We start from the raw sequence: 24,423 nt of genomic DNA on the forward strand, positions 1-24,423 counted from the left end.
TACATATTCGTCAAAAAATAAATAGATCTTTCTCATCTTCAACGACTCAAGAATCAATCCCTAAAAGTATAAAGTCAGCATTAAGAATATCTCCAACTAAAGAAAACACGCTGCTTTCGAATAACAATATTTATTTTAAATTATCCTAAAAGATTGCTGTTACAAAACTTTTATTAAGAAATGTTCTTTCATTTTAATAAATTGATTTTCCAATAAAAAAAAATTATTCAGATTGAAGGGATTTGTAATTTTTTTAAGTGTAATGCTTTTAATTTTCCGACTCCTTAAAAACAGAGCATAGATACCCAAATTAAATTACCAACACCAAAGGAATTGATTGGAAATTTTGGAAAGCACAACCTTGTTAGCTTTTACTATCTTAAGGCTCGACTGTGTCCACTATACGTGGTATCCCATATAATATTAATAACTAATATATTGTACATTTAATCACAAATTCTATTAAGTGGATGAGATCTGGTGCTTGGAAAGTTGCACTTGCCGACGACCCAAAGAGTATGCTGAGACTATCCAGAACAAACAAACCTACAGAATGGGAAAATACACGTTAGTCTTGCCCAGATAAAAAACAAAAGAAAGGAAAAACATGTACGAGTATTGAGAACTAATTGAGATAATCGGTATATTTTTTCTATTTTTATTTTTAGGATTCTTAAAAACTGGAAAGGAATATATGGTGAGTATGACAGGTTTAAACATACAGGCAGGCCATAAAGGGAAACTGTTGATGGGTTCCCGTTGAGAGTACCAAAAAGCACTTTGTACATTCCAGCTGCTGCAGCATCTCCAAGTCTTTGAACCAGGACATCTATGCATACCTGCGGCACAAATTTGGCCATTGACATGTGAGTTCATTTTATGCACCATCTAGAAATGTCCAAGAAATATATATAGGATGTATAATAATGTTACAGCAGTGAAGAAATTGGCTCTCTAAATTGAAATAGCAGAAAATAAGGAAGGAAGGAAACAGAAGATTGTCGTACTTTGGCTTTATACTTCTCATCCTCTGAAACAACGGTAAATAAAAGTTCTCTTCCTGGCCTTGTCACAACATATGTAACAACCTGCAATGTTGTCACACATGATCATGAATCCAAAAAAGTGTGCAGCAGTTAATTTCACCGACAGTTTACTATTTTATATTGTGAGTAGCAGGTCACGGTCATGAATTTCTCCAAAGGATGAATGAGTATGGCGTATAATGTTGAGAGAAAGGTAAGAACTGCATATGCTGAAAAACCTGTTTTAACTACACAACAAACTCAATACTTCTATAATGAATGTAAGAAATACAGAAACACAAATTCCTAAATAATTACTTTATTTAATTACGGGACCCTACCTTTTATCCACCCGGTCAAGGAAAGCACTGTCTGGCACATGGCAGATTAACTAATTTCTGGACTGAGACAGGGCTCCTGACTCTGTTGCCAAGATGTCGAATATCCACAGGAACATAAACAGTCAGCTTAAAGCAAAGGACTCGAATTTGATCTTCTAAACAAATCATGGCAAATACCTTCCTTCATGCCACAAGACATTCAACATCAAATCAGGCATGCTATTATTCCTATGGTTGATTGATAAGCACGATACTATTAGATGGAAGTTTACTAAAAATGGTGATTTATCTATCAAGGATGTTATCTACATATTCACTAGACTAAACCGATTGTGCCATAGGGAAACAGAATCTGGAACAAAGATATTACTCCTTCCAAACCTTTACTCTTCAGAGACTTTTGCATGATGTTACGTAAGAATGACCTATCTAGGAAACTTGGACTTAATGTGATATCATTTTCTCCTCGTTGCTATGATACCACTGAAACTGCTAATCACTTATTTTAGGATGTCCCTCTGCAGCTAGGTTGGGGACCAGGCTTATAAAAATAACTAACCAAAGACTGGACACTACCAGCATTATGGGAATTATACAGCCTAATGGAAATTGTGGCAAACTGGTGCTGGCAATAATGTTTTCCGCTATTACACATTATTGTAGAAATTGGGCATAGCGGAATAAATTTTAGTTTGAGAGGAAGCATATTCACATCAGCATATGAAAAACAACACCTATGTGAATCTCTCTGGCTCTTTGGCAACAAGTAACATGCACTCTAGCAGATGAGTTCAAAATTATCAAGGCATTTTCAGTTTCTTGCAAGCCTAGGAAAGCTGATAAAATTATCCAAGTAGATTGAACTCCTCCTGAAACAGGGATCGAATGTAATACAGACAGAGCTTACGCTAAGCATGGAAATAAATTAGCATGTAGTGGTACCTTTAGGAATTTTATATCAGATTTTATGGGCTGTTTTGCAAACCTTTACAAATATAATCAGCCATTGAAGCACAGCTCACGGGTATTGAGACTACTATTCAAAAAGGGTTGGAGAACTCTCTGGATTGAACTAGTCTATGTTTACCGTGAAATCTTTCAGTGACAACAATTTAGTTCCTTGGAATTTAAGCAATAGATGGCACAAACTTTAGAGTTAATTTAAGAGTATACAAATTCAGATTTTCCGGTATTTTCAGGGAGGAAAATAGGTGTGCCTGATGATTTAACAGCTTATTGTTTGATAACTTCTGTTTTATCTTGTGGGATGGTTTTGCCTCTTGCATTAATTTCTGACTTTTGTTGGTAGAGGTGTGAGTTTCCACATTTTAGATTTTTAGTCAATTTGGTTCAACCCCATAACTTTTATATTTCTTTTTCTCGTTATTCATAAATCTAAGAAGGTTGCATAGGATTGATACAAGTTGTTGAACCAATCTAGTTAGGTTTGCAACTTGTATAGTAATGCTATAGCCTTCTTTTCCTTTGACTAAAAATAGGAACCTACCATTTTGCATAATAACGGACCTTTAGAAAACACCCAGGTCCCATGCACCAGGATTGTTAAAAGAGAAACATAGTAAAGGAACTCTGATTCAGTTAAAACATCTGCAGTTAATCATATGCATTACTAATGGGAATGTCTCTGGGCAGTTATTTTCTTAAGTGACAATAATACACCTAAATATATATGCTCCTCCAAGCAAATACGAATGGAGGTAATATGCAATGTACCATGATTATCACACACGGTGTCCTTGATTGACAATCATGCACTCTAAATTTTGTTTCAACATTGTTGAATTCTGTTAAAAAAGGAACCAATATTTGTTAAGTTGTAGAGAATAACCTTTCTTAATGTCTCACAAATGGCAACCACCACCCAATTTGGCCAGACAGCCAGCGTAACTAAATTTACGAAGCCAACAAACGGTGTTGCACATATAGCTATAGTCACCCCAGCAACAGTAAGAATGCGTCCCTGTACAAGCAATACATAGTTAACGTTAGTAATATGAATCATTAATACTAACAAGAAAGAATAAAAATCATGACTGAACTTTTTTCACTGTAAATATTATCTCTTCAAGAAATACGCACTGATAATCGATTATCCCTGTTAGTTTTGAATTTGTCTTCTCAGCTTCTTGACCTAGATTTTGAATCTCTTAAATCAAACTCTTTTCCTCTTGCGAAATCGCCCTTTTAAGAATCAGAGTTCAAGTGTTGTGACTACAAAGCGTTTCTCTGAGCATTCTTAAAAATTGCTTTGAAAAGCCTAGTGAGGGTAGAGCGATAACTTTTCCTAAGTGGGATCTTGGGAGATTGGATGTTGCTGCTGTTGCTAGGAAAGTTGGTCATCCTCTATGTGATTCAAAGGAAGTGTTTTTTCATATCTTGTGTCTTCAAGAGAGGAATTTTCTAAACCTTTACTCTCTTAATCTGATTGTATAGTGATTATTTCTAAATGATTGAGTTAATCTCTTTGTTTAAAAGATTAACAACTATATGTAGCGTCTTTTGATCCGAACCGGTATAAATATTTGTGTTGATATTCTTCCCTATACTCTTTAAATTATCTGCACTTGCGTTTAAAGGAAATGAGACTTTAATTTAAACAATAAAATTTTGGGAAAATTTTTTAAAGTATTAATTTTACTAATAAACCAATTCACCCCCTCTTTGTTTTTATTCTTTAAAAAATCATTCCGCTGCACGATTATAACCGTTATAAATGTATAACCCCATGTATTCTATACACATTTAGGATTCAGCCTATGCCTCTCTTTTATTTTAACATGGTATCTAGAAGTAGGCTTAATCCTTTGACACCCGAGTGAACCTACTATTCAATAGTGCTAAATTTACTTTTTTTCTCTGGAAATTGGTTTTTTTAGTTCTGATGTTATTTTTAGCCATTGTTTTTCGCGACCATTGTGCTACCACCACCCAATCTGGTCTCCCCATCGTGTTGCCACCATTGCCATCATTTGGATCAGCAACACCACGGTTTTGCTTGTCCCGGCTAGTTGTGCCTTAAGGGTTGTATTTATAATAAAGAAAATATGGATTAAGCCCAAAATACACATGAAAAATAATAACCATAAAAACAGAAAATATGAAAGAGATAAGATATCTAATGATCTATCTTAACAAATGACATCCACTCACCAACTTGAGGGGGGGCGAAAGAATCCCATGATTTATGCTGCAGTCCAGTTAATATTTCCATGTACAGTTTTAATTACATAATTAGAAGATTTAATTGCATTCCATACTTAAGAGGATAATTAGGAGGTTTACTGGGCTGACAGTATCTTTTATATTTATAGTAGAGGATCATTGATCCTGAATTGTCGTTAAAGACTAAGACTATATCCATCACAAATTAGGATTTCCACTTATTATGTCTTTGTATTCTATTTAAGAGAAATTGCTCCTCTATGAATAATACCAGAAACAGTTTTTCTGACAGATACTTCGTGGAAAACCACTTTACAAGGATATCATGCTCATACAACTATTGCTAAAAACAGATAATAAAATGCAGCTGAATCCAATCTATTCAGCAGCGATGCAGTTGTTTTCGAAAAATTGCTTAAAAAGGGTCTTCAAATACCGGTACACACTTCCACTACTACACTAGCTCAAAAAGATAATCATTTTGTTGGTTTTCATGTCATCCACCAGAAAATAAGCTCTTGGATTGTTGATTTTGGAACCTCATATCACATGGCTGAAGATATTCATGTATTTAGAAAAGACACCCATTGCCACAATAATTTTATTGTAGATAGAACCACTTCTAAAGTGGTTGGTAAAGGTTTTGTGATTATTTCTGACATCACTCTTGAATCGGTTTTATGTCCCTAAATGGGTCTGCAACATACGGTTCAGCAGTAAATTAACCTGATATTTAAAATGCAAAACTAGATTTCTTCCACACGTGTGAATTTCAGGATCATGACTCAAGTAGGAAGGTTGGCAGTGCAAAGGAATGTTCAGCGCGCTACCATTTCAGGGTAGAAGATCGAAACAAAAACATCAATACTGCTCATGTGTACTGGCTTGATCAATGGATATAGAATACTCCCCTGCAATCGCAAAGAGATTCCTAAGCCTTTCAATATTCTTGAGCCAAATCAAGAATCTGAACGCACACTTGAGCATGGGTGTTCTTTGCATTCTTGGGATGAACTCATTTGTCCATAAAAACAATCTTAGGAAACGGCATAGAGATACCAAGAGTCAACCACAAAAATGTTCCTCATGTCTACTTTACAAGCGGGGACATTCCATAATTATTGTAACAGTATGCATTTTCTTTCCAAAAGGGGTTATCTACTAGCTATTTTTTTTTTTGTAATATGCATCTAGCTCTTATGTTAACAGAAAAAACAATATTGTGAAATAAATGCTATTGGCAACAATTTTTTAAAAGAAAATTATTAAATCAACGGCAACTTCTTATAACTTCCAAAAAGAAAACTAAATCTAAAACCTCATTTAGGTTTTTTACAGCTTCGAAACTTAAAATTAAACCATTCAGATTGGCCTTAATTACCTCGTGAACCAGACTACATGTAACTTTCATCAATAGTTCTATAATTTATTGTTTACCAATGATAGTCATTGTATAATGGTTTGAATTTTGACGTTTGCAAGGTTCTTCCCCGACAGCAATTTGTAATATCTGAGCTGGATCTTCTGGTGGTGAAAGGTCAACACTACCTCATGGAAAAGAAAAATGCAGACCATAGTTGCTAGATCAAGTACTAACGCAGAATATTGAATTATGCTTCTTACTTGTTAACTTACTGTTAGAAAAATATTTTCAAGAATCGCTTCAATGTGAGACCTTATCATTTCATCACAAAATCAGAATCTAGCTTGAGCTCTAAGAATTACCTATGTAAAAAGATGGGTGCTTGTGCTATGCTGAGGGTAATTTTAGAAATGCAAACTTGGAAATCTGTATTTAGTCTACTAGCATTGTCAAATTTTATTATTAGAAAAAGTTTAAACTCAACTGTGAAAGAAAGATGAATATATACCATGAGGAAAAAGTTATTGCAGGAAGAGCTTACCGTCAAGGTCAGCTGTCCACCAAGAATAAAAACAGCAATAAAGCTATTTATCTGGGCAAACAACTTTCTTCTTCCTACAGAGCTGCTAACTGTGGTAGCAATCACACTCACTTTCTGCAATAACAGACTCCAAGCTTCAGAGGAAATATTTACAGACCAATCGGTGCTTGAAAATCCAACTTAAATCAAGCAGAAATAAATATAGCTTCAGAAATTAATCATCAAAAATACGTAATGCTCAAATAGTATTAATTAAATTGTTTGTATGGGTTACACATGTATTTCATTAATAGCTTGCTTGCAATAAACTAGAGGGGTTGTTTGTTATTATAAAAAATAAGTAGCAAATCATGCACAATCAAGAATATATAAATTATATATGTATTATTAGAAACAATTTTATTTATTTCCATATCATATCTTTATTATTAGAGGATACCAAATCTCCTCTACTAATTGTATTGATTTTTCTCTCTGGACAAAAATAAAGAATCCATGTTCTCTCAGAAACACACAATTTCAGTTCAGTGTCTCTCTTTCCTATAGTTTAACATCGAATATAGAGCCTTCTTCAAAACCAGGTTGGCCTGGTGCACGCATTGTCTCCCGAGGGTTCTTTTCTTTTTAACAAACCTTTCTCTAGAAACTAATTTTGAATGGGACTTGCTCTAGTTGGATGTAAAGAATGTCTTCATGGAACTTTAGAAGAAGTGTACCTGGAGATTCCCCCAGGATTTGAAACTCATAGTGGAAGGAATAAGCTAGGATTCTTAACAAAAACCTTTACTGATCTTAAGCAATCTCCAATAGCATGGTTTGGGAGATTTAAAAATCAAGGGTTTTCTTAGGATACAAGCAAAGCTCAGGAGATCCTACTTTCTTCATAAAACGCTTCATTACAGGTAAACTCACTATACTACTAGTCTATTGGATCATATGATTATTGCAATAAATGATAAAATAGAAAAATTAGCTCTAAAGAAAAGGTTGGGAGCTCAAGTTGAAATGAGAGACTAGGGAAAACTTGTTTCCAAGGAAGAAGACACTTTGACCCTGAAAATATATAATGATATAGACTCCGTAAGTTCTCTTATTGGTAAAAAATCTACATTTGGGTACTATATGTTTCCTGGAGAAATTATTCTAACCTAGAGAAGCATCTGTCTATGTGAAAAATCCTATTAAAGTTTCTCAAGGCAGATTTCAAAATCTTGTAGAAAATTGATTGATATCCATTTACCAACTTGAGGAGTGATGTAAATAATGGATATTAGCATGGAAAAGGTAGACACTCAAGGTAGCATGGACAAAATGAAACAACCTATTGATGATATGCAACTGTCAAGATCAAGAAAACGTGTAGCTTTTCCTATTATGAAGTGCTCAATTATTGGAGAGTGCACCAATCACCCTTAATGGGAAATCTCATAGATCAACCTTTGGAAACTATTATAACTACATACAGAAGGAGCATATATTGATAATTACAGATATCAAGATCATTTCTTTATAATGGTTAAAAATCTCACATTGACAAGAAATAATATCAAATTGCAGTATATAAGTAGGGGAAAATCTTACCTTACAAGTGAGTTTTGGGAGATTAAGTTAAGCATAAACCCATTTACTAAGATGGTATCAGAGTCTATCCAGCAAGTTGAGCCTATCGTGCGACCAGCTATTGAGCCGCTGCCAAACTACCCACAAATATTTAGTCCTAAGCTTCTGATGTCCAGTTCTCGATGTGTGAGGTGTGTTGAAGATTCTATGTCGACTAGAGATAAGGTCAAATTATAGGTTTTGTGAAAACAAACCTCTCTTTATAAGTCGGTTTTGTGAGGATAATTTAGGCTTAAACTCAATTCCTGTTTTATTCTAGGATTATATTTTTATCATTAGAGCATGTGAAATCTCCTATATTTACTATATTGATTTATTTTTCTAAATACTAAACAAATCACATGTGTTGTTCCAAAGACATGATTTCAGCGTAGTGCTTCTTTTCTCTTATAGTTTGACTTGATATCTAGAACATCCTGAAAATTGTGTTTGATCAATAGAACCACTTTCTCCAAAGAAATTTTTTTGGGACTTAGATATGTTGAGTCCTTCAAATTGGAGGCACTATTGAGTTTGGTCCTCCAATTAAAACTTTTCATTTTTTAGTCCTTAAATTTTGAGAAGTGCATTTTTTAGTTTACGGAGTTAGATGGAGCTAGTGACATTGATGATGCTGAAAACAGTGGTCTACTCAACCTTTTGTCACATGGATTTTAAAAGAAAGAGTTTTTTGAATGTTTTGTACCTAATGCAGACCACACGGTATGTATTTATACTAATTTACATAATCAAATACAATAAACTCTTTCTTAATAATTGGGAATTAAATGCTATTTTCCTAGAACTTGTAACATCAAATGATTAACAAATCTATAATAGCTAATGGCTAATTACATTCTAACACTCCTCCTCGAGTCTGCATATCTGTCATGTGCACCAAGCTTGTTACAAATATTCAAGCTTTACAAAAAATTAAGGTTGTAGACAATGTTGTTGTTGAGAAATAAGAGAATAGGATTTGAGATTAATCTCCCTTGTGTATAAACCACACATAGAGTAATCTATTTATAATAGAGAGATGTACAATTAAAAAGAGTAACTAAAAATAAATAGAGTAAATAGAAGATATTGTTTGATATTGTGATTAACAATATCTAACAATATCTTAATAATATCAAACAATATCTAAACAATATCTAACAGTTGTAAAGATGACGAACATCATTGGAATAAAGTCTCTGGGCTTTGTTTCAGACGTCATAATAGGTAGTAAAATCTTGATAGTGGGGCTATAATTTCCCATCAATGGAGAACAAGAAAATGCTACACAAAGAGGCATCAATTTGCTTCCATCGAGTTTGATTAGAGCTACGAATATCTTTAGCTTGTTTGGTGAAGTGGTTTTTACAACTGTTAGAATTATTACCTATACCTATTGTATCATTAACCCTATGTGTAGGGTGTTGAGTGTGGGAAACTACCTACTGCCATATCTACTATTGCATGTAATCATGCCTAGTATCTTAGAGTAGTCTTTTCATATCTTTTCATATGTACGTGCTTGCTTCACTATAAATAGAAGAGGAAGAGAGTGGTACTGTTGTCCACTACTCCTATTTTAAAGTCTCAGTCTCAAGTTGGTATCAGAGCGGGTCGATCCCGCTCTGGTTTCTGTCTCAGCTGGTCCGTCACCGCTGTCCGCGGTTGATCGCCGTTAGTCACCGCCGCTGTCCGCGGCTGTCTAAGTTCGGTTAACCTCGTTTCTGAACTACCCAACACTGTCAAACAACTTCTCGCCACTGTCTGCGTCCTCCGGCGCTGTCCGCCACCGTCCGCCGCCGTCCGCCGCCGTCCACCGACGCAGTTCCGTCCGGAAACCACCGGATCTGAACCGCCTCTCCGCGCGACAGCCAACCCCGCCAGTGTCGCAGGCAGCGCCGTCGCCACGCGCCTCCACGCGCGTCTTCTCTGTTCGCTGCAGGCAGGCGCGTGCCGCTCACGCGCCGCCTTCCCGTCGCCAGTTCGTCGTCGCGCCACCTCCGTCGCCGTCGCCGGAGCCTCCTCTATCCGTTTTGACCATCAAATCTCTGTTCCGGTGAAGTTCAGTAGCACCTCTTGTGGAAATCGTCCCTTTCGAAGTCGAAAATTGTCACTGTTTCACTGTTTTCGTCACTGTTTTACTGTTTCCGAGATCCTTTCTCTTTATCATGGCCACTGGAGGAACTGGGAGTGCTATTTCATTCTCTGGAAGCCCCTGCATTACGTCCGAGAAACTAAATGGCCAAAATTACTTATCTTGGTCCGCTGCCGTCGAGATGTGGTTTCTCGGTCAAGGACACCACGAACACCTTGAGAAAGATGGCAGCCACGTACCGTCTGAAAAAGCTGAACAGTGGAAACAAGCGGATTTCCAACTATGTGCTCTATTGTGGCAATCGGTGGAACCACGACTTTTGATGTCCCTACGGGCCTTCAAAACTTGCCACTCGTTTTGGAAGCGAACTCAGAATATCTATGCAAATGATATTCAACGCCTCTATGATTCGGCGAACAAGTTGGCATCTATGAAAATGACTAACCATGATATGATGTCATTCATGAATGACGCTCAAGCTGCTGTGGAAGAACTTCGAATGTTCTTGGAAGTCGACTCTCTAGATGAAATGAAGAAAAAGCCGACGAATAGTCCAGTTGTTCAAGAACATGGTGAATCCCCTACTTCAGATTCTTCTCCCTCGTCTCTTGATCCCACGACTCCTGATGAAGGTGATTCAGGTTGGCCCATTGCTCTCAGAAAAGGTACTCGTTCCTCTCGAAATCCACATCCCATTTATAATTTTCTTAGCTATCACCGATTATCGCCTTCCTATTGTTCACTTTTATCCTCAGTGTCTTCTGTTGTTATTCCCAAAAATGTGAATGAAGCACTTGATCATCCTGGATGGCGACAAGCCATGATTGCAGAGATGCAGGCTCTTGAAAGCAATCATACTTGGGAGCTCGTGCCCCTCCCTTTGAGTAAGAAGGTTGTTGGTTGTCGATGGGTGTATGCAATTAAAGTTGGCCCTGATGGTCAGGTTGATCGACTCAAAGCCCGATTGGTTGCAAAAGGGTACACTCAGGTTTATGGCCTTGACTATTGTGACACCTTCTCTCCCGTGGCCAAGATGACTACTATTCGCCTCTTCTTTGCAATGGCAGCAATTCGTCACTGGCCTCTTCATCAATTGGATATCAAAAATGCCTTCCTTCATGGTGATCTTGAGGAGGAAGTTTACATGGAGCAACCTCCTGGGTTTGTTGCTCAGGGGGAGTCTGGTATGGTATGCAAATTGCATCGATCTTTATATGGCCTCAAACAATCACCACGAGCTTGGTTTGGAAAATTCAGCTCCATTGTTCAGAAATTTGGGTTAAGACGCAGTGAGGCAGATCACTCAGTCTTTTACAAACATACCTCTCCTGGGAAATGTGTCTACCTAATAGTATATGTTGATGATATTGTTATTACAGGAAATGATACTACTGGAATATCTCAACTGAAGGAGCACCTGTGTAAACATTTTCAAACCAAGGATCTCGGAAGCCTCAAATACTTCTTGGGCATTGAAGTAGCTCAGTCAAAAGATGGAGTTGTAATCTCTCAAAGGAAATATGCTCTTGATATATTACAAGAAACAGGTATGATTGACTGCAGACCAGTAGAGAGTCCTATGGACCCGAATCAGAAGTTAACAACAGTAGAAGGCGAATTATTCTCCGATCCAGAGAGATATAGGAGGCTCGTTGGAAAGTTAATTTATCTCACTATTACGAGGCCTGATCTATCTTTCGCAGTTGGAATTGTTAGCCAGTTTATGCAGACTCCATGTCTTGGACATTGGAATGCCATCATCCGTATTTTAAGGTACCTCAAGAAGGCTCCAGGACAAGGTTTGCTATATGAAGATAAAGGCAATGTTCAAATCTCTGGGTACTGTGATGCTGATTGGGCAGGCTCTCCTATTGACAGACGCTCTACTACGGGATATTGTGTCCTCCTTGGAGGAAATGTTATCTCTTGGAAAAGTAAGAAGCAAAATGTAGTGGCTCGATCCACCGCTGAAGCTGAATATCGGGCAATGGCGTCTCTCACGTGTGAACTCATATGGGTAAAGCAATTTCTTCGAGAGCTTAACTTCTGTGAAATTCAGACCATGAAGATGTATTGTGACAACCAGGCTGCTCTCCACATTGCATCAAATCCAGTGTTTCATGAGAGAACTAAACACATAGAAATTGACTGCCACTTTGTCCGAGAAAAATTGATGACCAAGGAAATTTGTACTGAGTTCGTTGGGTCAAATGACCAACTTGCAGATGTGTTGACCAAGTCATTAAGGGGACCTCGGATTGAGTTCATTTGTTCCAAGCTTGGTTCATACAATTTGTATGCTCCAGCTTGAGGGGGAGTGTTAGAATTATTACCTATACCTATTGTATCATTAACCCTATGTGTAGGGTGTTGAGTGTGGGAAACTACCTACTGCCATATCTACTATTGCATGTAATCATGCCTAGTATCTTAGAGTAGTCTTTTCATATCTTTTCATATGTACGTGCTTGCTTCACTATAAATAGAAGAGGAAGAGAGTGGTACTGTTGTCCACTACTCCTATTTTAAAGTCTCAGTCTCAAGTACAACCTTGACCCTAGCACCAAACTGGACAGCAGCAGCCCCAGAACTATGGTTGCTTGTTCCGATCAATTTGTCACATGGAATCAGAGCACAAGAATAAAAGTCTTTCCATAAGCGGTATTTGAGTGGGAGTCGTTGAAAACAATGTGAAATAAACTAAAACAAGGTGCTTGGATGTGAGAAAGGAGGCAAGCACACCATCAAGTGGGTAGTGGTGAAAGAAAGGGAAAAACGACAATATCTTATGAGTGTGTGAAACACACATGCCAAGAAGTCATGTGTGAGGTGGCAGAATGGAGCAGCGAACAAAGCTAGGTTGTTGTCGGAGGAGGGCAGTTCTAGTAGCATAGTCACTGAAGGAAAAGAGTGTACAGTGACAAAGGGAAAGGACATGCAATGGCCATGGGTACTGTTCACCAGAGAGTGAACGGGTCTTCTGTCGGTGGTGGTTACTGTTCACCCAGGAGGGAAATAAAGGGATCGAAAAAAAAACTAAAACTACTAATACCATATAAGAAAGAGTTATTTGAATGTTGTGTCTAATGTAGACCACATAGTAAGTATTTATATTAATTTACATAATCAAATACAATAAAATCTTGCCTAATAATCAAGGATCAATTATCCTAATTTCCTAAAATCTATAACCGCTAAGGAATAACAAATTTGTAAGAGCTATTGAGTGCAGTGTTATTGATATCGAATATCAGAAAATATCAGCAACTCAAAAAACCTTTACAAAGTTATATCGGAAACCATAACGGGTTATGACAGAAATATTGTGGTAAAAAAAATATAATACCACCACAAAATCTTTAAAGAAAAAGTAAAGATATTATGTCCAGGAACTCCTCATCATCGGCCATTGCTGGAAAATAGGTATATTATTTGTAAAATAATTATAGTGAAAGTAGAGAAAAAGAAAAAAAATGAAAAAAAAAAAAGACTTGGCAGTGGCCGCCGACGGCTGTGGCGACCGACGGTGGGAACTGACGGCCGCCGACGGCTGTGGCGACCGGCAGTGGGAACTGACGGTGGCCGACGGTGATAGTAGCTAGCAGTGGTGGCTGGCGGTAGTAACTGCAGTACCATGGTGAAGGAATAATGTGCTTTGCACTTTTGGGTCAAAGAAAAGTAAAAAAAATTTAGGATAAAGAAATTTTATTGCTGTGGCTACATTAACTTAGGTGAAATAATAAAATAGGGTAAAAGAATGAGAGTGAATGGTAAGAAATCTGCAGAGGTTTGTATTTTAATGGGCCAAGCCCAATTTGTTAAACACTAGAAGAAAGGATAATTTAGGGTTTCAAGTTATCTTCTTCCTCCCTCCCACAATGCGTCGCTGCCATTCTTCTACTGCCATTCTCCAAATTCTTCTCTTCTGTTCACGATCATGGTTTTTGCTTTTGGGTCCGAATTTTTCCCCACAACCGTTGTGCCAACGCCACCCGCCATGCCAAGAACGGCCGCCACGAAAAAACCGATTTGCCTCCACCTTGTTGTGGTGGAAGGCTGGGAAACTGTTACCGGTTTCAACCATGGCGCCGCCATGGCAAAAATTTAATAACACTGATTGAGTAACATTGTTTTTTAAAAGTTCATTAAAGGTTTAAATATGTTTTTAATCCTCCAAATTAAGGGCACTATTTCTTTGGGTCCTCCAATAAAAAATTTTCATGTTTTAGTCCTCCCATTTCATTAGCACCACTTCTTAGATTTGGGTTTACCTTGATATGTCTTTCAGAAAATTTGACGAAAAGGAAATGTCAGTAGAATTTTGGTATACAATAGAGTTTTGTTCACATACAAGAGGAGTGTTAGCAACAACAACTCTCGAACACTACCATAGGTTAAAATTGGTTAGAAACTAAATGATTATGAGTGAAACTGAATAAATAAGTGGTACTCAACATAATTCGGATCTTCAATAAATTTCAATCTATAGTAGTGTATCGATCGCATTACTCATTGATACATGACCCTACAAGTTCTAATCATTCAGGCAAACTTGGAATACAAAATGATGAAAACTAAAGATTTTATAGCAGGACAGAAGATTACCTAACCTGAAAATAGAAGAATGAAGAGACAACTGCACTCAACCAGATGAACAATGATACATGTAGCAGGTAGGTTGATGACAATATAAGCCATAGTCCTTCAAATATGGGCCAAATTGGAAGCTTCGCTGAAGTAGATGACTTTGGAGAACCTCTTGGAGTATGTTCAGTCTTTTGAATCTCATCAGTCTTGTTTTCATGATTGGAATCAGATTTTCTATATTCAAGATAAATAAATAAGTATGATTGTATCCCAACTGATGCCATCCATTAAATACACATAAAATTACGCATTTAACTCAAAAACAAAAGTTTAATGAGATGTACGTGATTCCCTCATTTATCAGCTGAGTGTGTTTGTTTTTGACATCTGTTCTTCATAATTAAAATATTTTTTATTTTTTAAAAACTAAAAATGGTGAAATCATGGGACTTTAGGTATAGAGAGAGGAAAATGATACAGTGGATTCCGAAATTGGACAAAGAACAGAAAAATCTTATTGAGAGTCCCTAATTTCGGACCAGTCACCATATGGGTATAGCACCAGATTTGGGTAGAATAGGAAGGATGAATGATTTGGATATTCAAGACATCCAGAAACTCTACCAATCGTCCATTACAAAAACGTGCGAAGCTACTCTCCTTTCACTTATGTGTATCCTCTGACAGGGTCAATAAACTAACAGGTTTCTTAGAGTAACAGTCGCTAGTTTTGATTCTTCTTATTACATAGGTTATCACTCTCCTCTTGATAGACCTGTGCATTTGATACAATTGGTACCAAGAATTAAAAGATTTTACACCACAATACAAAGACGAGATGCAAAGGTAAACAGAGTAAAAGAGAAAACTGCTACTGCAGTAGTTACGAAGTTATTTATGCAACTGCTCAGAAAAAGGGAGAATACAGTCTAAATACTCAAAAGTTTATATTAACTTCATAGATTTCGAAATTGTTGAGAGAAAACTATATAATTTGTCTTATTGATTCTGAAAAGTTTAGGGTTAAGCTCCATAATAGAAGTGTTGACACTATATTTAGAGAGTACTTGAATAATGAGAGAATAGAGAAATATAGTATTAATTACAATCATGCTAATTATATTCTAAACTCATCTATTTGTGATAATCACTTTATCTTAAAAAAAAAAAAAAATATGATGAAATGAATGTGAAGATTCTAAGGATATTTTTTCTCAATTACTATAGAGATAGTAGGATATTTTCAGACTAATTATCTCATATTTAGAACACTCTCCCCCAAGTTAATAAATGAATATTGATCATTCTCAACTTACCAACAGGATCTAGAAATCTTAAGGTGTCCCTTAGTGATGATGTATGCTAACTGGAGTCCTATAAGAACATAGGTTGTAACCACTAGACCTTTGTCAAGATTATCTTTGATGAAGTATTTGTTCATTTCAATATATTTGGTCCTATCATACTATATTGTATTATGAGCAATGCTCATGACTGACTTGTTATCATAGTACAATTGCACATGGATGTCATCCGTTATTTTAAAGTCATCTAGTATGATCTTCATCCAAAGTCATTCACATGCACTTTCAGAAGGAGCTTGAAATTCAACTTATGCACTTGAATGCGATATCCTGCCATATATTTTGCTTCTCCAAGACCCCGTACTTTCTGCCTAAGATATACCGTACCCAAAGGTAGACTTTCAGTCAGTAAGGAAACTTACATAGTCTGTATTAGTATATACCTTAAAAGTCAAGTATCTTCTTTCCTGAAAAGTGGCCCCTTTCCTGTCTTGAATTCAAATACCAAGAAAAAATTTCAACTGCTTACATGTCTCTTTCTCTAAAATCATGCATTAACTGGCTTGGCATAGTAACTACATAAGCCATGTTTGGGTCATGTGTGATAAATAAATGTTTTCCTACCAATCTCTAGTTCTATGATTTCGTTCAATATAAACTCTTCAATTTCGACACCTTAGCTTATTTGTTTCTTTAAGGAGATCAAGTACATATTTTCTTAAGGAGAAGGATATTCCCTTTTCTGAATAAGCAACCTATAGTCGAAGGAAATATTTAAGTTTCCTTCGGTGCTAATAAAGGCTAGGCATAATTTTTCTGACATTTTGACATTTTGTACTTCAAAAACTATTTCTACCCTTGCCATCATCTTTGTGGATGAAAGTAGGCAACTCCAACCCTTTTACACAAGAGCAAAGTGGTTCTCATCAACATCGACTGAGTTTTCTCCTCCATTTGACAGTTTCTGTCCTTGATTTCAGGAAGCAGATTCTTTATTTCTCTCATGTGTTATATGCATTCTTCACAATGTCATGTTTGTTCTCAGGTTTGCAATCTCTTTCCTCTGTTCACGACCCATTTCTCCAAAGCACTCCATTATTGCGATCAAAGATATGGCTTGTTGGACCAAAATTGTTAGGAATCAACACTATTTTCAGAGAAGAACAACGAAAAGAAAATCAAAACTTCTTTATTTCAACAAATGCAAAAAAGATGCCAGAAAGGAGCACTCTCCTTTCCACTGGATTATTCCAGTTACAAGTCGCTCGAATCCCCAAAACATCTCACCTTTCACCTTTAAGCTTCTTATTAAAAGGCTCCTACCTACTAACTAACTTTGAGTATAATCCTCCAATCCTCTCTTATTATCAACTTTTTGTGCTTGCTCCTACCTAACAGATTAGGACTCAAGGCTGTTACTAGCAGTAACTATCTAACTATCAGATAAAGTAACACATTATTAAAAATATAAGGGGGTTGTAGGAGTTAATAGGAGAGGGTTGTGATTTAGAAATGTGCAAGGAAAGTAGAACTCCTAACTGTCCACACGTGAAACAGAAATTCCCTGCTACAACTTACAATCATTGCTTTGTATCTTCATCTCTAAGGGATCCCATTATAGTACTCTGTTTTTTTCCTATATTCAGATTCAGTTCTATTAACACGGGCTCTTAAATTACCTTAGAGAAAGACACTGTTCATTTGCATGTAAGAAATTGAAAAGTAAATAGGCAGGAGGCCAGGACATGTACCCACTTCTCCCACTGATTTAATATATAAATTCTGCTAACTAATTTACTGTGTCAGCAAAGAATCCATCTGCAGAGAAAATTAAAAAAAGCACCCCTAGTAATGCGGAAGTAAAACTAGCAGCAACTCCTTTTCTGCATGGATATAAACTACTTAGTATATACACGGAGAAGTTGTCTTCTACTGTTGCAGATCATTGGTTCTCTCCAACACACCAGAATATTGCCACCAAAATATGCCACAATGAACAAATCAGAAATATTGTGATTGACAAATACAATTAGACTATACTGTTCACAGACCTGTAACCAGATTTAAGGGACTGGTTCAAAACAAATTTCTAGTTTTTATGCTCCCCATATTTAAAGGTTAACACATTCCACCAAAATTAAAATAATGGTATATGCCATCCAAAACTTATATGTTTTCACTCATGTATAACTACAAAGAAAGGAATACGTAAAATGACCTAATGGGAGACAATTTTTCTTCTGCATGAGATGTACCACAATTTATCCCTCTTGATGTCTGCGCTGCAAGTTCCATCAACAATGCAGCAAACAAAAGCAAGACTGCAAAACATATGGTTACACGTTATGACAATAAAACTATATGAGAAAAGACTGTTAAGGGAAAATGCAAACTTACATGGGCCAACAAAAGCCATCCCAATGGCAAACAATGACCCAAAAAGTTGTCCAAGGGTGGCACCAGCACCAATAAATCCGAATAATCTTGAACCTGACTGAACCCAGAGTATGTTAAGTAGACCCTAAATAATCCAGACAAAAACAAAAAGTGGTACAGCGCCAAACAAACCTCACTGTCCATCACATCAATTACCCTTGCCCAAGTTGAAGAAATTGTAATTAGATTAAGCAAAGCAACCTACAAAGAATAACATAAACTAGTGAGAAAAAATTTCATCTGAAACAAGGTAACAACAGAATGAAATCAAATTAGACATTAGATTCTAAATGGAAAATAAAATCATCAACCATACCCAAAGAAACAATCCTATACGAACAGAGATATAGAACCATCCATGGTTATCCCAACCAAATGAAGATGTAAGACTGCCTTGGTCACCAATTTTCCTTTCTTCTTTTGAGGGATGGGTCAAGGGCATGGATCCCTAGCAACATAAACCCAATTTAAGACAATAAAAAGCAAGTATTCTGAATTTAACACACAATATAGACCGCAGAAACAACTTCATGTTATACTATTGTCTTACTGTAAAATTGGACTTTGAATATCCAGCTGATGAGGAGTGCCATAGAATAAAGAACAAAATGAGGGATACACTAAAGAACCTGTGTATCAAAAACAAAGCCTGGAATTTCAAGGAGCACCATTACAGATTATATTAATGTAAACATAAAATAATAATTACAGTCTATCATCATAAAAATCCAATTCCCATGCCCAGAAAAACTAAATATGAATGCATTTCACCATAATAGTAATGCTATTATCCTGTTTAGTAGAACTAGAAATTGTAATAACGATTCAAAAACCAGTTTATCTAATTACATCCAATATATTCTGTGATTTTAAGAGACAATTACAGTGCCACATAATAAAATATACCACCCACAATGCTCTTGCAAGCCAAGATTATTAATGGCAGATAACACTTTTTCAGGCCAATATTTAAATGGAAAAAGTAAATTATTAAATGTAATCAAATCGAAATAAATGGGTCGTGTGTTTTAATTCAGTGTTGGAAAGGTTTCTTAATTGTGGTAACCCATTATTGAGGCCTACAAAGTTGATTAACAATTTCTCATAAAAGGTTACCTACAGAGCGAACAATTAGAAAGGCTATATCCAGTGTATGTACTTTGTCTTGTTGATGGTTAAAGAAAAGAAAAGAAATGAAGACTAAGGAAACAATTATAAAGATTTTCAATAACAATGAAAGTATATATAAAAATGTATTTACAATCATTGATAATAGATGGACTAGCCAACTTCATTGCCCATTGAATTCACTTTGAACACAAACTTCTTTTATTCCAACCCAAAATTCAAATATGATGTGAAGGTTACCAATGGGTTGTATGCTCGCATCAAGAAGCTAATACCAAGTAAAGATGTGCAAGAAAAAAATTAATTGAGTTTGCCCTTTATAAAAGTGGAAGTGGACTCTTTGGTTATGACTTTGCCAAAGAATCAAGAAAGATCACAACTCCTGGTGAGATACTTAAACACTTTCATAGAAGCTATTCTAAGTGTTCTAAATTGCTTTAAGTTATAATGTTCAAATTTCAAGTTACTTTCTTTGTCTTATAACTCAATGGTGGAAGAAGTATGGTCACTTAGCTACAAACTTGGAAAATCTAACAATCAAGAGTTTAAACTTAACATGTAGCTCATCAAGATGTGAACTCAATTGGAGTATATTTGAGCAAGTAGCTCATGCCTCATTTCATTAATAACTTTTTGTAGAAAGTAGAAAGAAACTGATTAAAATTATACTTATTCATAACATTGATTCATTCGAAATAGAGAAAAAGAGAAACAAGCTTGCCCATAAAAACTTGCAAGATTTGGTTTACCTAATGAATAACCACCAGCTTGCTCAAAAATACAATATTAGGGATGAAATATATCCTATTGCACTCAATAACATTGATGAGTGCAATGAGTGGTTAGTGGGACAAGTATATTTTAATAATAATAATAATAACGAAGATAGGGAAATGAGTTGTTGGGCTCTTTCAAGGGGAGATAGACCAAGGAGATTTGGGACATATATGTAGCCCAGATACTGACACAAAGGACAAACACGACATAAACATAGATACTACAACACATGTAATCTCCAAAATGTAGGACCCCAGGGACACTGATCTATATATTACATCCTTATGAATTATTTAAAATTGGCAATCAAGATTTATGTATTCAAAATCATCTATAGACAAGGTTAGTCAAATATAACACATCATTATGAATTATTTAAATTGGCAATCAAGATTTATGTATTCAAAATCATCTATACACAAGGTTAGTCAAATATAATGATCTAAACATATTGTTACCAAATACAAAAATAATTAATCCATCTATGTAAAATCCAAAAAGTGAAAAGAAGATATAATTCATTTAAGACATTTCATCCCCTTGATCATCACCACTGAAAAAGACACTTTAGCTGAGATTCATTTAAAGATAAATTAACAACTTAAAACATTCCCACTAGTACATATATAATCTAAATATTCCTAATTATATAGGATTGATTCCTTGTTTCTATAATCATAATAGAAATTTACAAGTTTATGAGAGAAAATTTGTGTACTTGTCCTAATTAACATTGTGTTGTAGTCATGTCATAATCATGTTATAGACCCAAAATAAATGTTTTTTAAATTGGACAATTTACCAATGTGGTATGCGTGTGGGCGTTCGATATGTGTCAGACAAAAAGGCACACAATTTAAGAGGTGTGTCCAAGCTTCATGAGTCATGAACAAACTCATATTAGCAATGTTGTTAAACTCACAAGTAAAATTGCAAACTCAAACAATTCTGCTATCTAGAGGACGAAGCAAGCTGATGTGGAGGTTGAATTGCAAGCGCTACAGATCGGAGCAAATATGCAGGGATGCTCCTAGGATCAAAGGATCGTGGGTCATGTTGATCCTTCAAAATCGAAGAAGACCCACGAGGCATAAATTTCATGAGTCACAACCATCATCAACACCACAGTCCCTATGTTGGCCACCTTAGCAGTCATTGGTGCTCACCGAACTCACAGCCACTGGCGTTCGTCGACCTCACAATGAGCGGCATTCACCACCCTCACAGTCACTGGCGCTCGCCACCCTCATAGTCACTGGCGCTCGCCACCCTCACAATCGTTGGCACTCGCCACCCTTGCACTCCTGACACTCATCAGCCTTGCACTCCTTTCGCACTCCTTGACGCTTATCAACCTCGATGTCCCCAATCTTGCCACCCTCGCAATCACCAATGCTTGTTGCCCTCGCAGTCGCTGACCCTTACATTCTATGTTCTTATCTTCTTCAACTGTTTTTTTGCTTGCGAGTCTCTTCTTTTTGTTGTTCAGCATGCCACTCTGTATGAATTATTTTACTTGTGTTTATGTATTGAATAATATTAAAATTTATTATATTATTTTGTATAAGATATTTTTATATTACTTTTAAGGATACACATGTTTATGAATATAAATTTTCATATACTTGTAACTTTAACGAGTCGAGTTACGATCCTCGAGTTTCAATTTTTCACCCCCTTTCCGATTCCCTTCTGATCCTCTAATTTCACAACATTGCATATAAGAGACCACGACATCATCCTTAACACAAAACCTTAAGGCAATAAGTTTGTGTTTTTTCTCTTAATATGTTGCTTTTTTGGCCTATTTTTATCCAAATGTGAGACTCCAACTCACACTTGACTCCAACAATCTCCTAAGTATGAGTTTCTTCCACATTTTTCAACCAATCAATGTCCTTCATGACTTATTGATGTTCCAATACGAGAACCATCTAACAAGTTCTCTTGATTGTATTTGGCTTAATGGTTCACAGAGTGTGTACTGTGGTCTATGTTTATTAGTATATCGTGTGGAACAGTTATCATTGGTAGATGATTGTGTTGTACTAATATGGATTAGTTGACTGCTGTGTTTTGACATAATAGCTCAACCTTACGAACTTATCATTGGTCATTTATGTATGATTTTAACATGTATCATTATCATACTTTGAGTTCTGATTTATTTTAGTATGAAGATGCAACACGGGCATTGTGTGTAGCAATAGCATGTATGATTGTGTAGCTATTTGCAAGTCTAGTGGCATTTAGTAATTAGTTTAAGATTAAGGGTGGCGGAGGACGGGTAAATGAATCATCAAAACTAAAATCCGCACTTTAGAATGGGCAAGGAGAATAAAGAATTACCTTGCCTTTGGAAAGGTTAGGCAGAGAGAACATGAAAGAAGAAAAGGGCGCAGCAATGAGGGTGAGCAACAGAGACCCCACGAATAGACCCGGCAAATTTGATAACCCCAACGAGATGGCACCATCGTCCCGCAACGGAAGAACCACGAAATAGGCACTCAAAATCTGCAAGAAATGCCTCAAAAAAGTAATAATCAGTTAAAAGAAAAAGAAAGTGGGGAAGAGAAACATCATCAGTGGTTGCCCTGAGCGGAGAAACTCACGAAAAAGAAGCAGAAGAAGGAATGGAGCAGAGCAGAGGTTTCGTGCGGGTGAACCGTGACGAAAACGGAGACGACGGCCTCAAACGTGGACCTTCCCATAGCGTTAGCGTTTCGAATTTCGGAGCAAATGGACGGAGATTTCAGGAAGACCGAGCATTGGTTGCAAACCCCACGTCAAACTCTTGAATCTGATTACACGTGGCAAAATATAATACGAGAGAAGGAGGAGTCTTAAAAAATGTTCGATAGTGTTTCTTACATGGCTAGGGTGGGGTTCGTAGAAGACTATTTTAGAATCGTTACAATTAAAGCATGGAAGCGGTGCATTTAAAAAAATTTGGTCGCTTCGGATACAGAAAGAGATGGTGCAGGATCATGTTGTTCATATGGTTTATGATGTCGATTGTATAATAACATCAGATTTTTGGTGAATTATTTGGGTTTTTTTTTCTAAATTTCCAGATATTGGGCATCTCGAATATATTTCTATTGTGGTGCAATTAAATTTAAATGTAGTAATTCACTCTTTAATAAATGGATATAAATGGATAGTTGAATATTAAACTTGGAATAGCACTCAAAGTCCATCACTATTACTAAGATATAATTGACATCGAGCAAGTCGTAACATCCGAATTTTGTTTTCTAAAATTTATAATTAACCCAAATTACATAATAAAACTTTATTTCTATTTTATTGGAAATCTCAATAGAAAAATCATTATTTTACAATTTATGTTATTGAAAAAAAAAATATAAGTCCAGAAGATTGTCTCTAAACATCTTCCAATATTGATCACTTTGCAGTATTGTGCATCTTCCTCAACTCATCTACGATCATGCGCTCCAACGATTATCACAGGTGCAAGCCAACACCAACAAATATAAGGATGAACTAATATCACCAAACAAAAAGCATAGTTTTTAAAATAAATGTATTCAATGTTTAAAATCCATGACACTAAAAAATATAATTTTTCATAACAAACACGACAACGCTTGGCTCATAGAGTTCTCAGTCCAAAGGCATTTGTCCTCTAACTTTGACACTTCAAAATCCCTCCACAACCATGGACAACCAAACATAGTTCATAAATTTTTTTTCCCAAAGACATTCATGATCCGGCTTCGATATTCTAAGAACCCTTCCCTCCATCGCTACCAACCAAGGAGGCCCTCTCAAGGCACTCACTCGAGGACACACTCTGAATAGAGCCTAAACCACCAGCATACTTAGGACTTTTGACTAGAGTCCACGCACACAAAAATCAAAAACACATTTAAAAATTTCAACTTTAAAAATCAAAACTTTCAACACTTTCACCACCAAAAACATATTTGATCATCAAATAACAACAATATGCCAAATAAAAAAGAAATAATAATGTAGACAGCTTCATAACATACATACAAGCAAAGAAGTTAGCTTCCC

At 36.2% G+C, this 24,423-nt stretch overlaps 1 protein-coding gene across 6 annotated transcripts; it reads right to left on the bottom strand.

The window, feature by feature from the left end:
* Positions 1-310: 310 nt before the first annotated feature.
* Positions 311-23,348, bottom strand: LOC114194238 (TLC ATP/ADP transporter). Of its 6 annotated transcripts, none has more exons than XM_028084355.2 (13): positions 22,992-23,338; positions 22,729-22,893; positions 19,025-19,123; positions 18,791-18,922; positions 18,607-18,675; positions 18,436-18,532; positions 18,257-18,359; positions 14,758-14,968; positions 6,454-6,567; positions 3,216-3,347; positions 1,008-1,088; positions 723-839; positions 311-546 (listed from the first exon to the last, which is right to left on the bottom strand). In XM_028084355.2, the coding sequence occupies exons 1-13, from the start codon at positions 23,088-23,090 to the stop codon at positions 463-465; spliced, it is 1,503 nt and encodes a 500-aa protein (XP_027940156.1). In that variant the 5' UTR covers positions 23,091-23,338; the 3' UTR covers positions 311-462. The 6 variants fall into 6 exon arrangements, with proteins under 6 accessions (XP_027940156.1, XP_085521468.1, XP_085521469.1 ...); XM_085665342.1 differs by having other exon boundaries at positions 22,734-22,893; positions 22,992-23,332; XM_085665343.1 differs by having other exon boundaries at positions 19,025-19,103; positions 22,992-23,332.
* Positions 23,349-24,423: the final 1,075 nt, after the last annotated feature.

The sequence above is a fragment of the Vigna unguiculata genome, chromosome 8 (assembly GCF_037176805.1).
Source record: "Vigna unguiculata cultivar grain cowpea cultivar isolate G323 ecotype 2 chromosome 8, ASM3717680v1, whole genome shotgun sequence".
Lineage (NCBI taxonomy): Eukaryota > Viridiplantae > Streptophyta > Magnoliopsida > Fabales > Fabaceae > Vigna > Vigna unguiculata.

Excerpts from the sequence above, each read along its gene's own strand:
- LOC114194238 (XM_028084355.2), bottom strand. The coding sequence starts at position 23,090 with ATGGGAAGGTCCACGTTTGAGGCCGTCGTCTCCGTTTTCGTCACGGTT. Across the intron at positions 18,676-18,790 it reads GTATAGGATTGTTTCTTTGG|GTTGCTTTGCTTAATCTAAT; the intron begins GTATGGTTGATG and ends TATTCTTTGTAG. Across the intron at positions 14,969-18,256 it reads GAAAAATTGTCTCCCATTAG|AAAATCTGATTCCAATCATG; the intron begins GTCATTTTACGT and ends TCTTGAATATAG.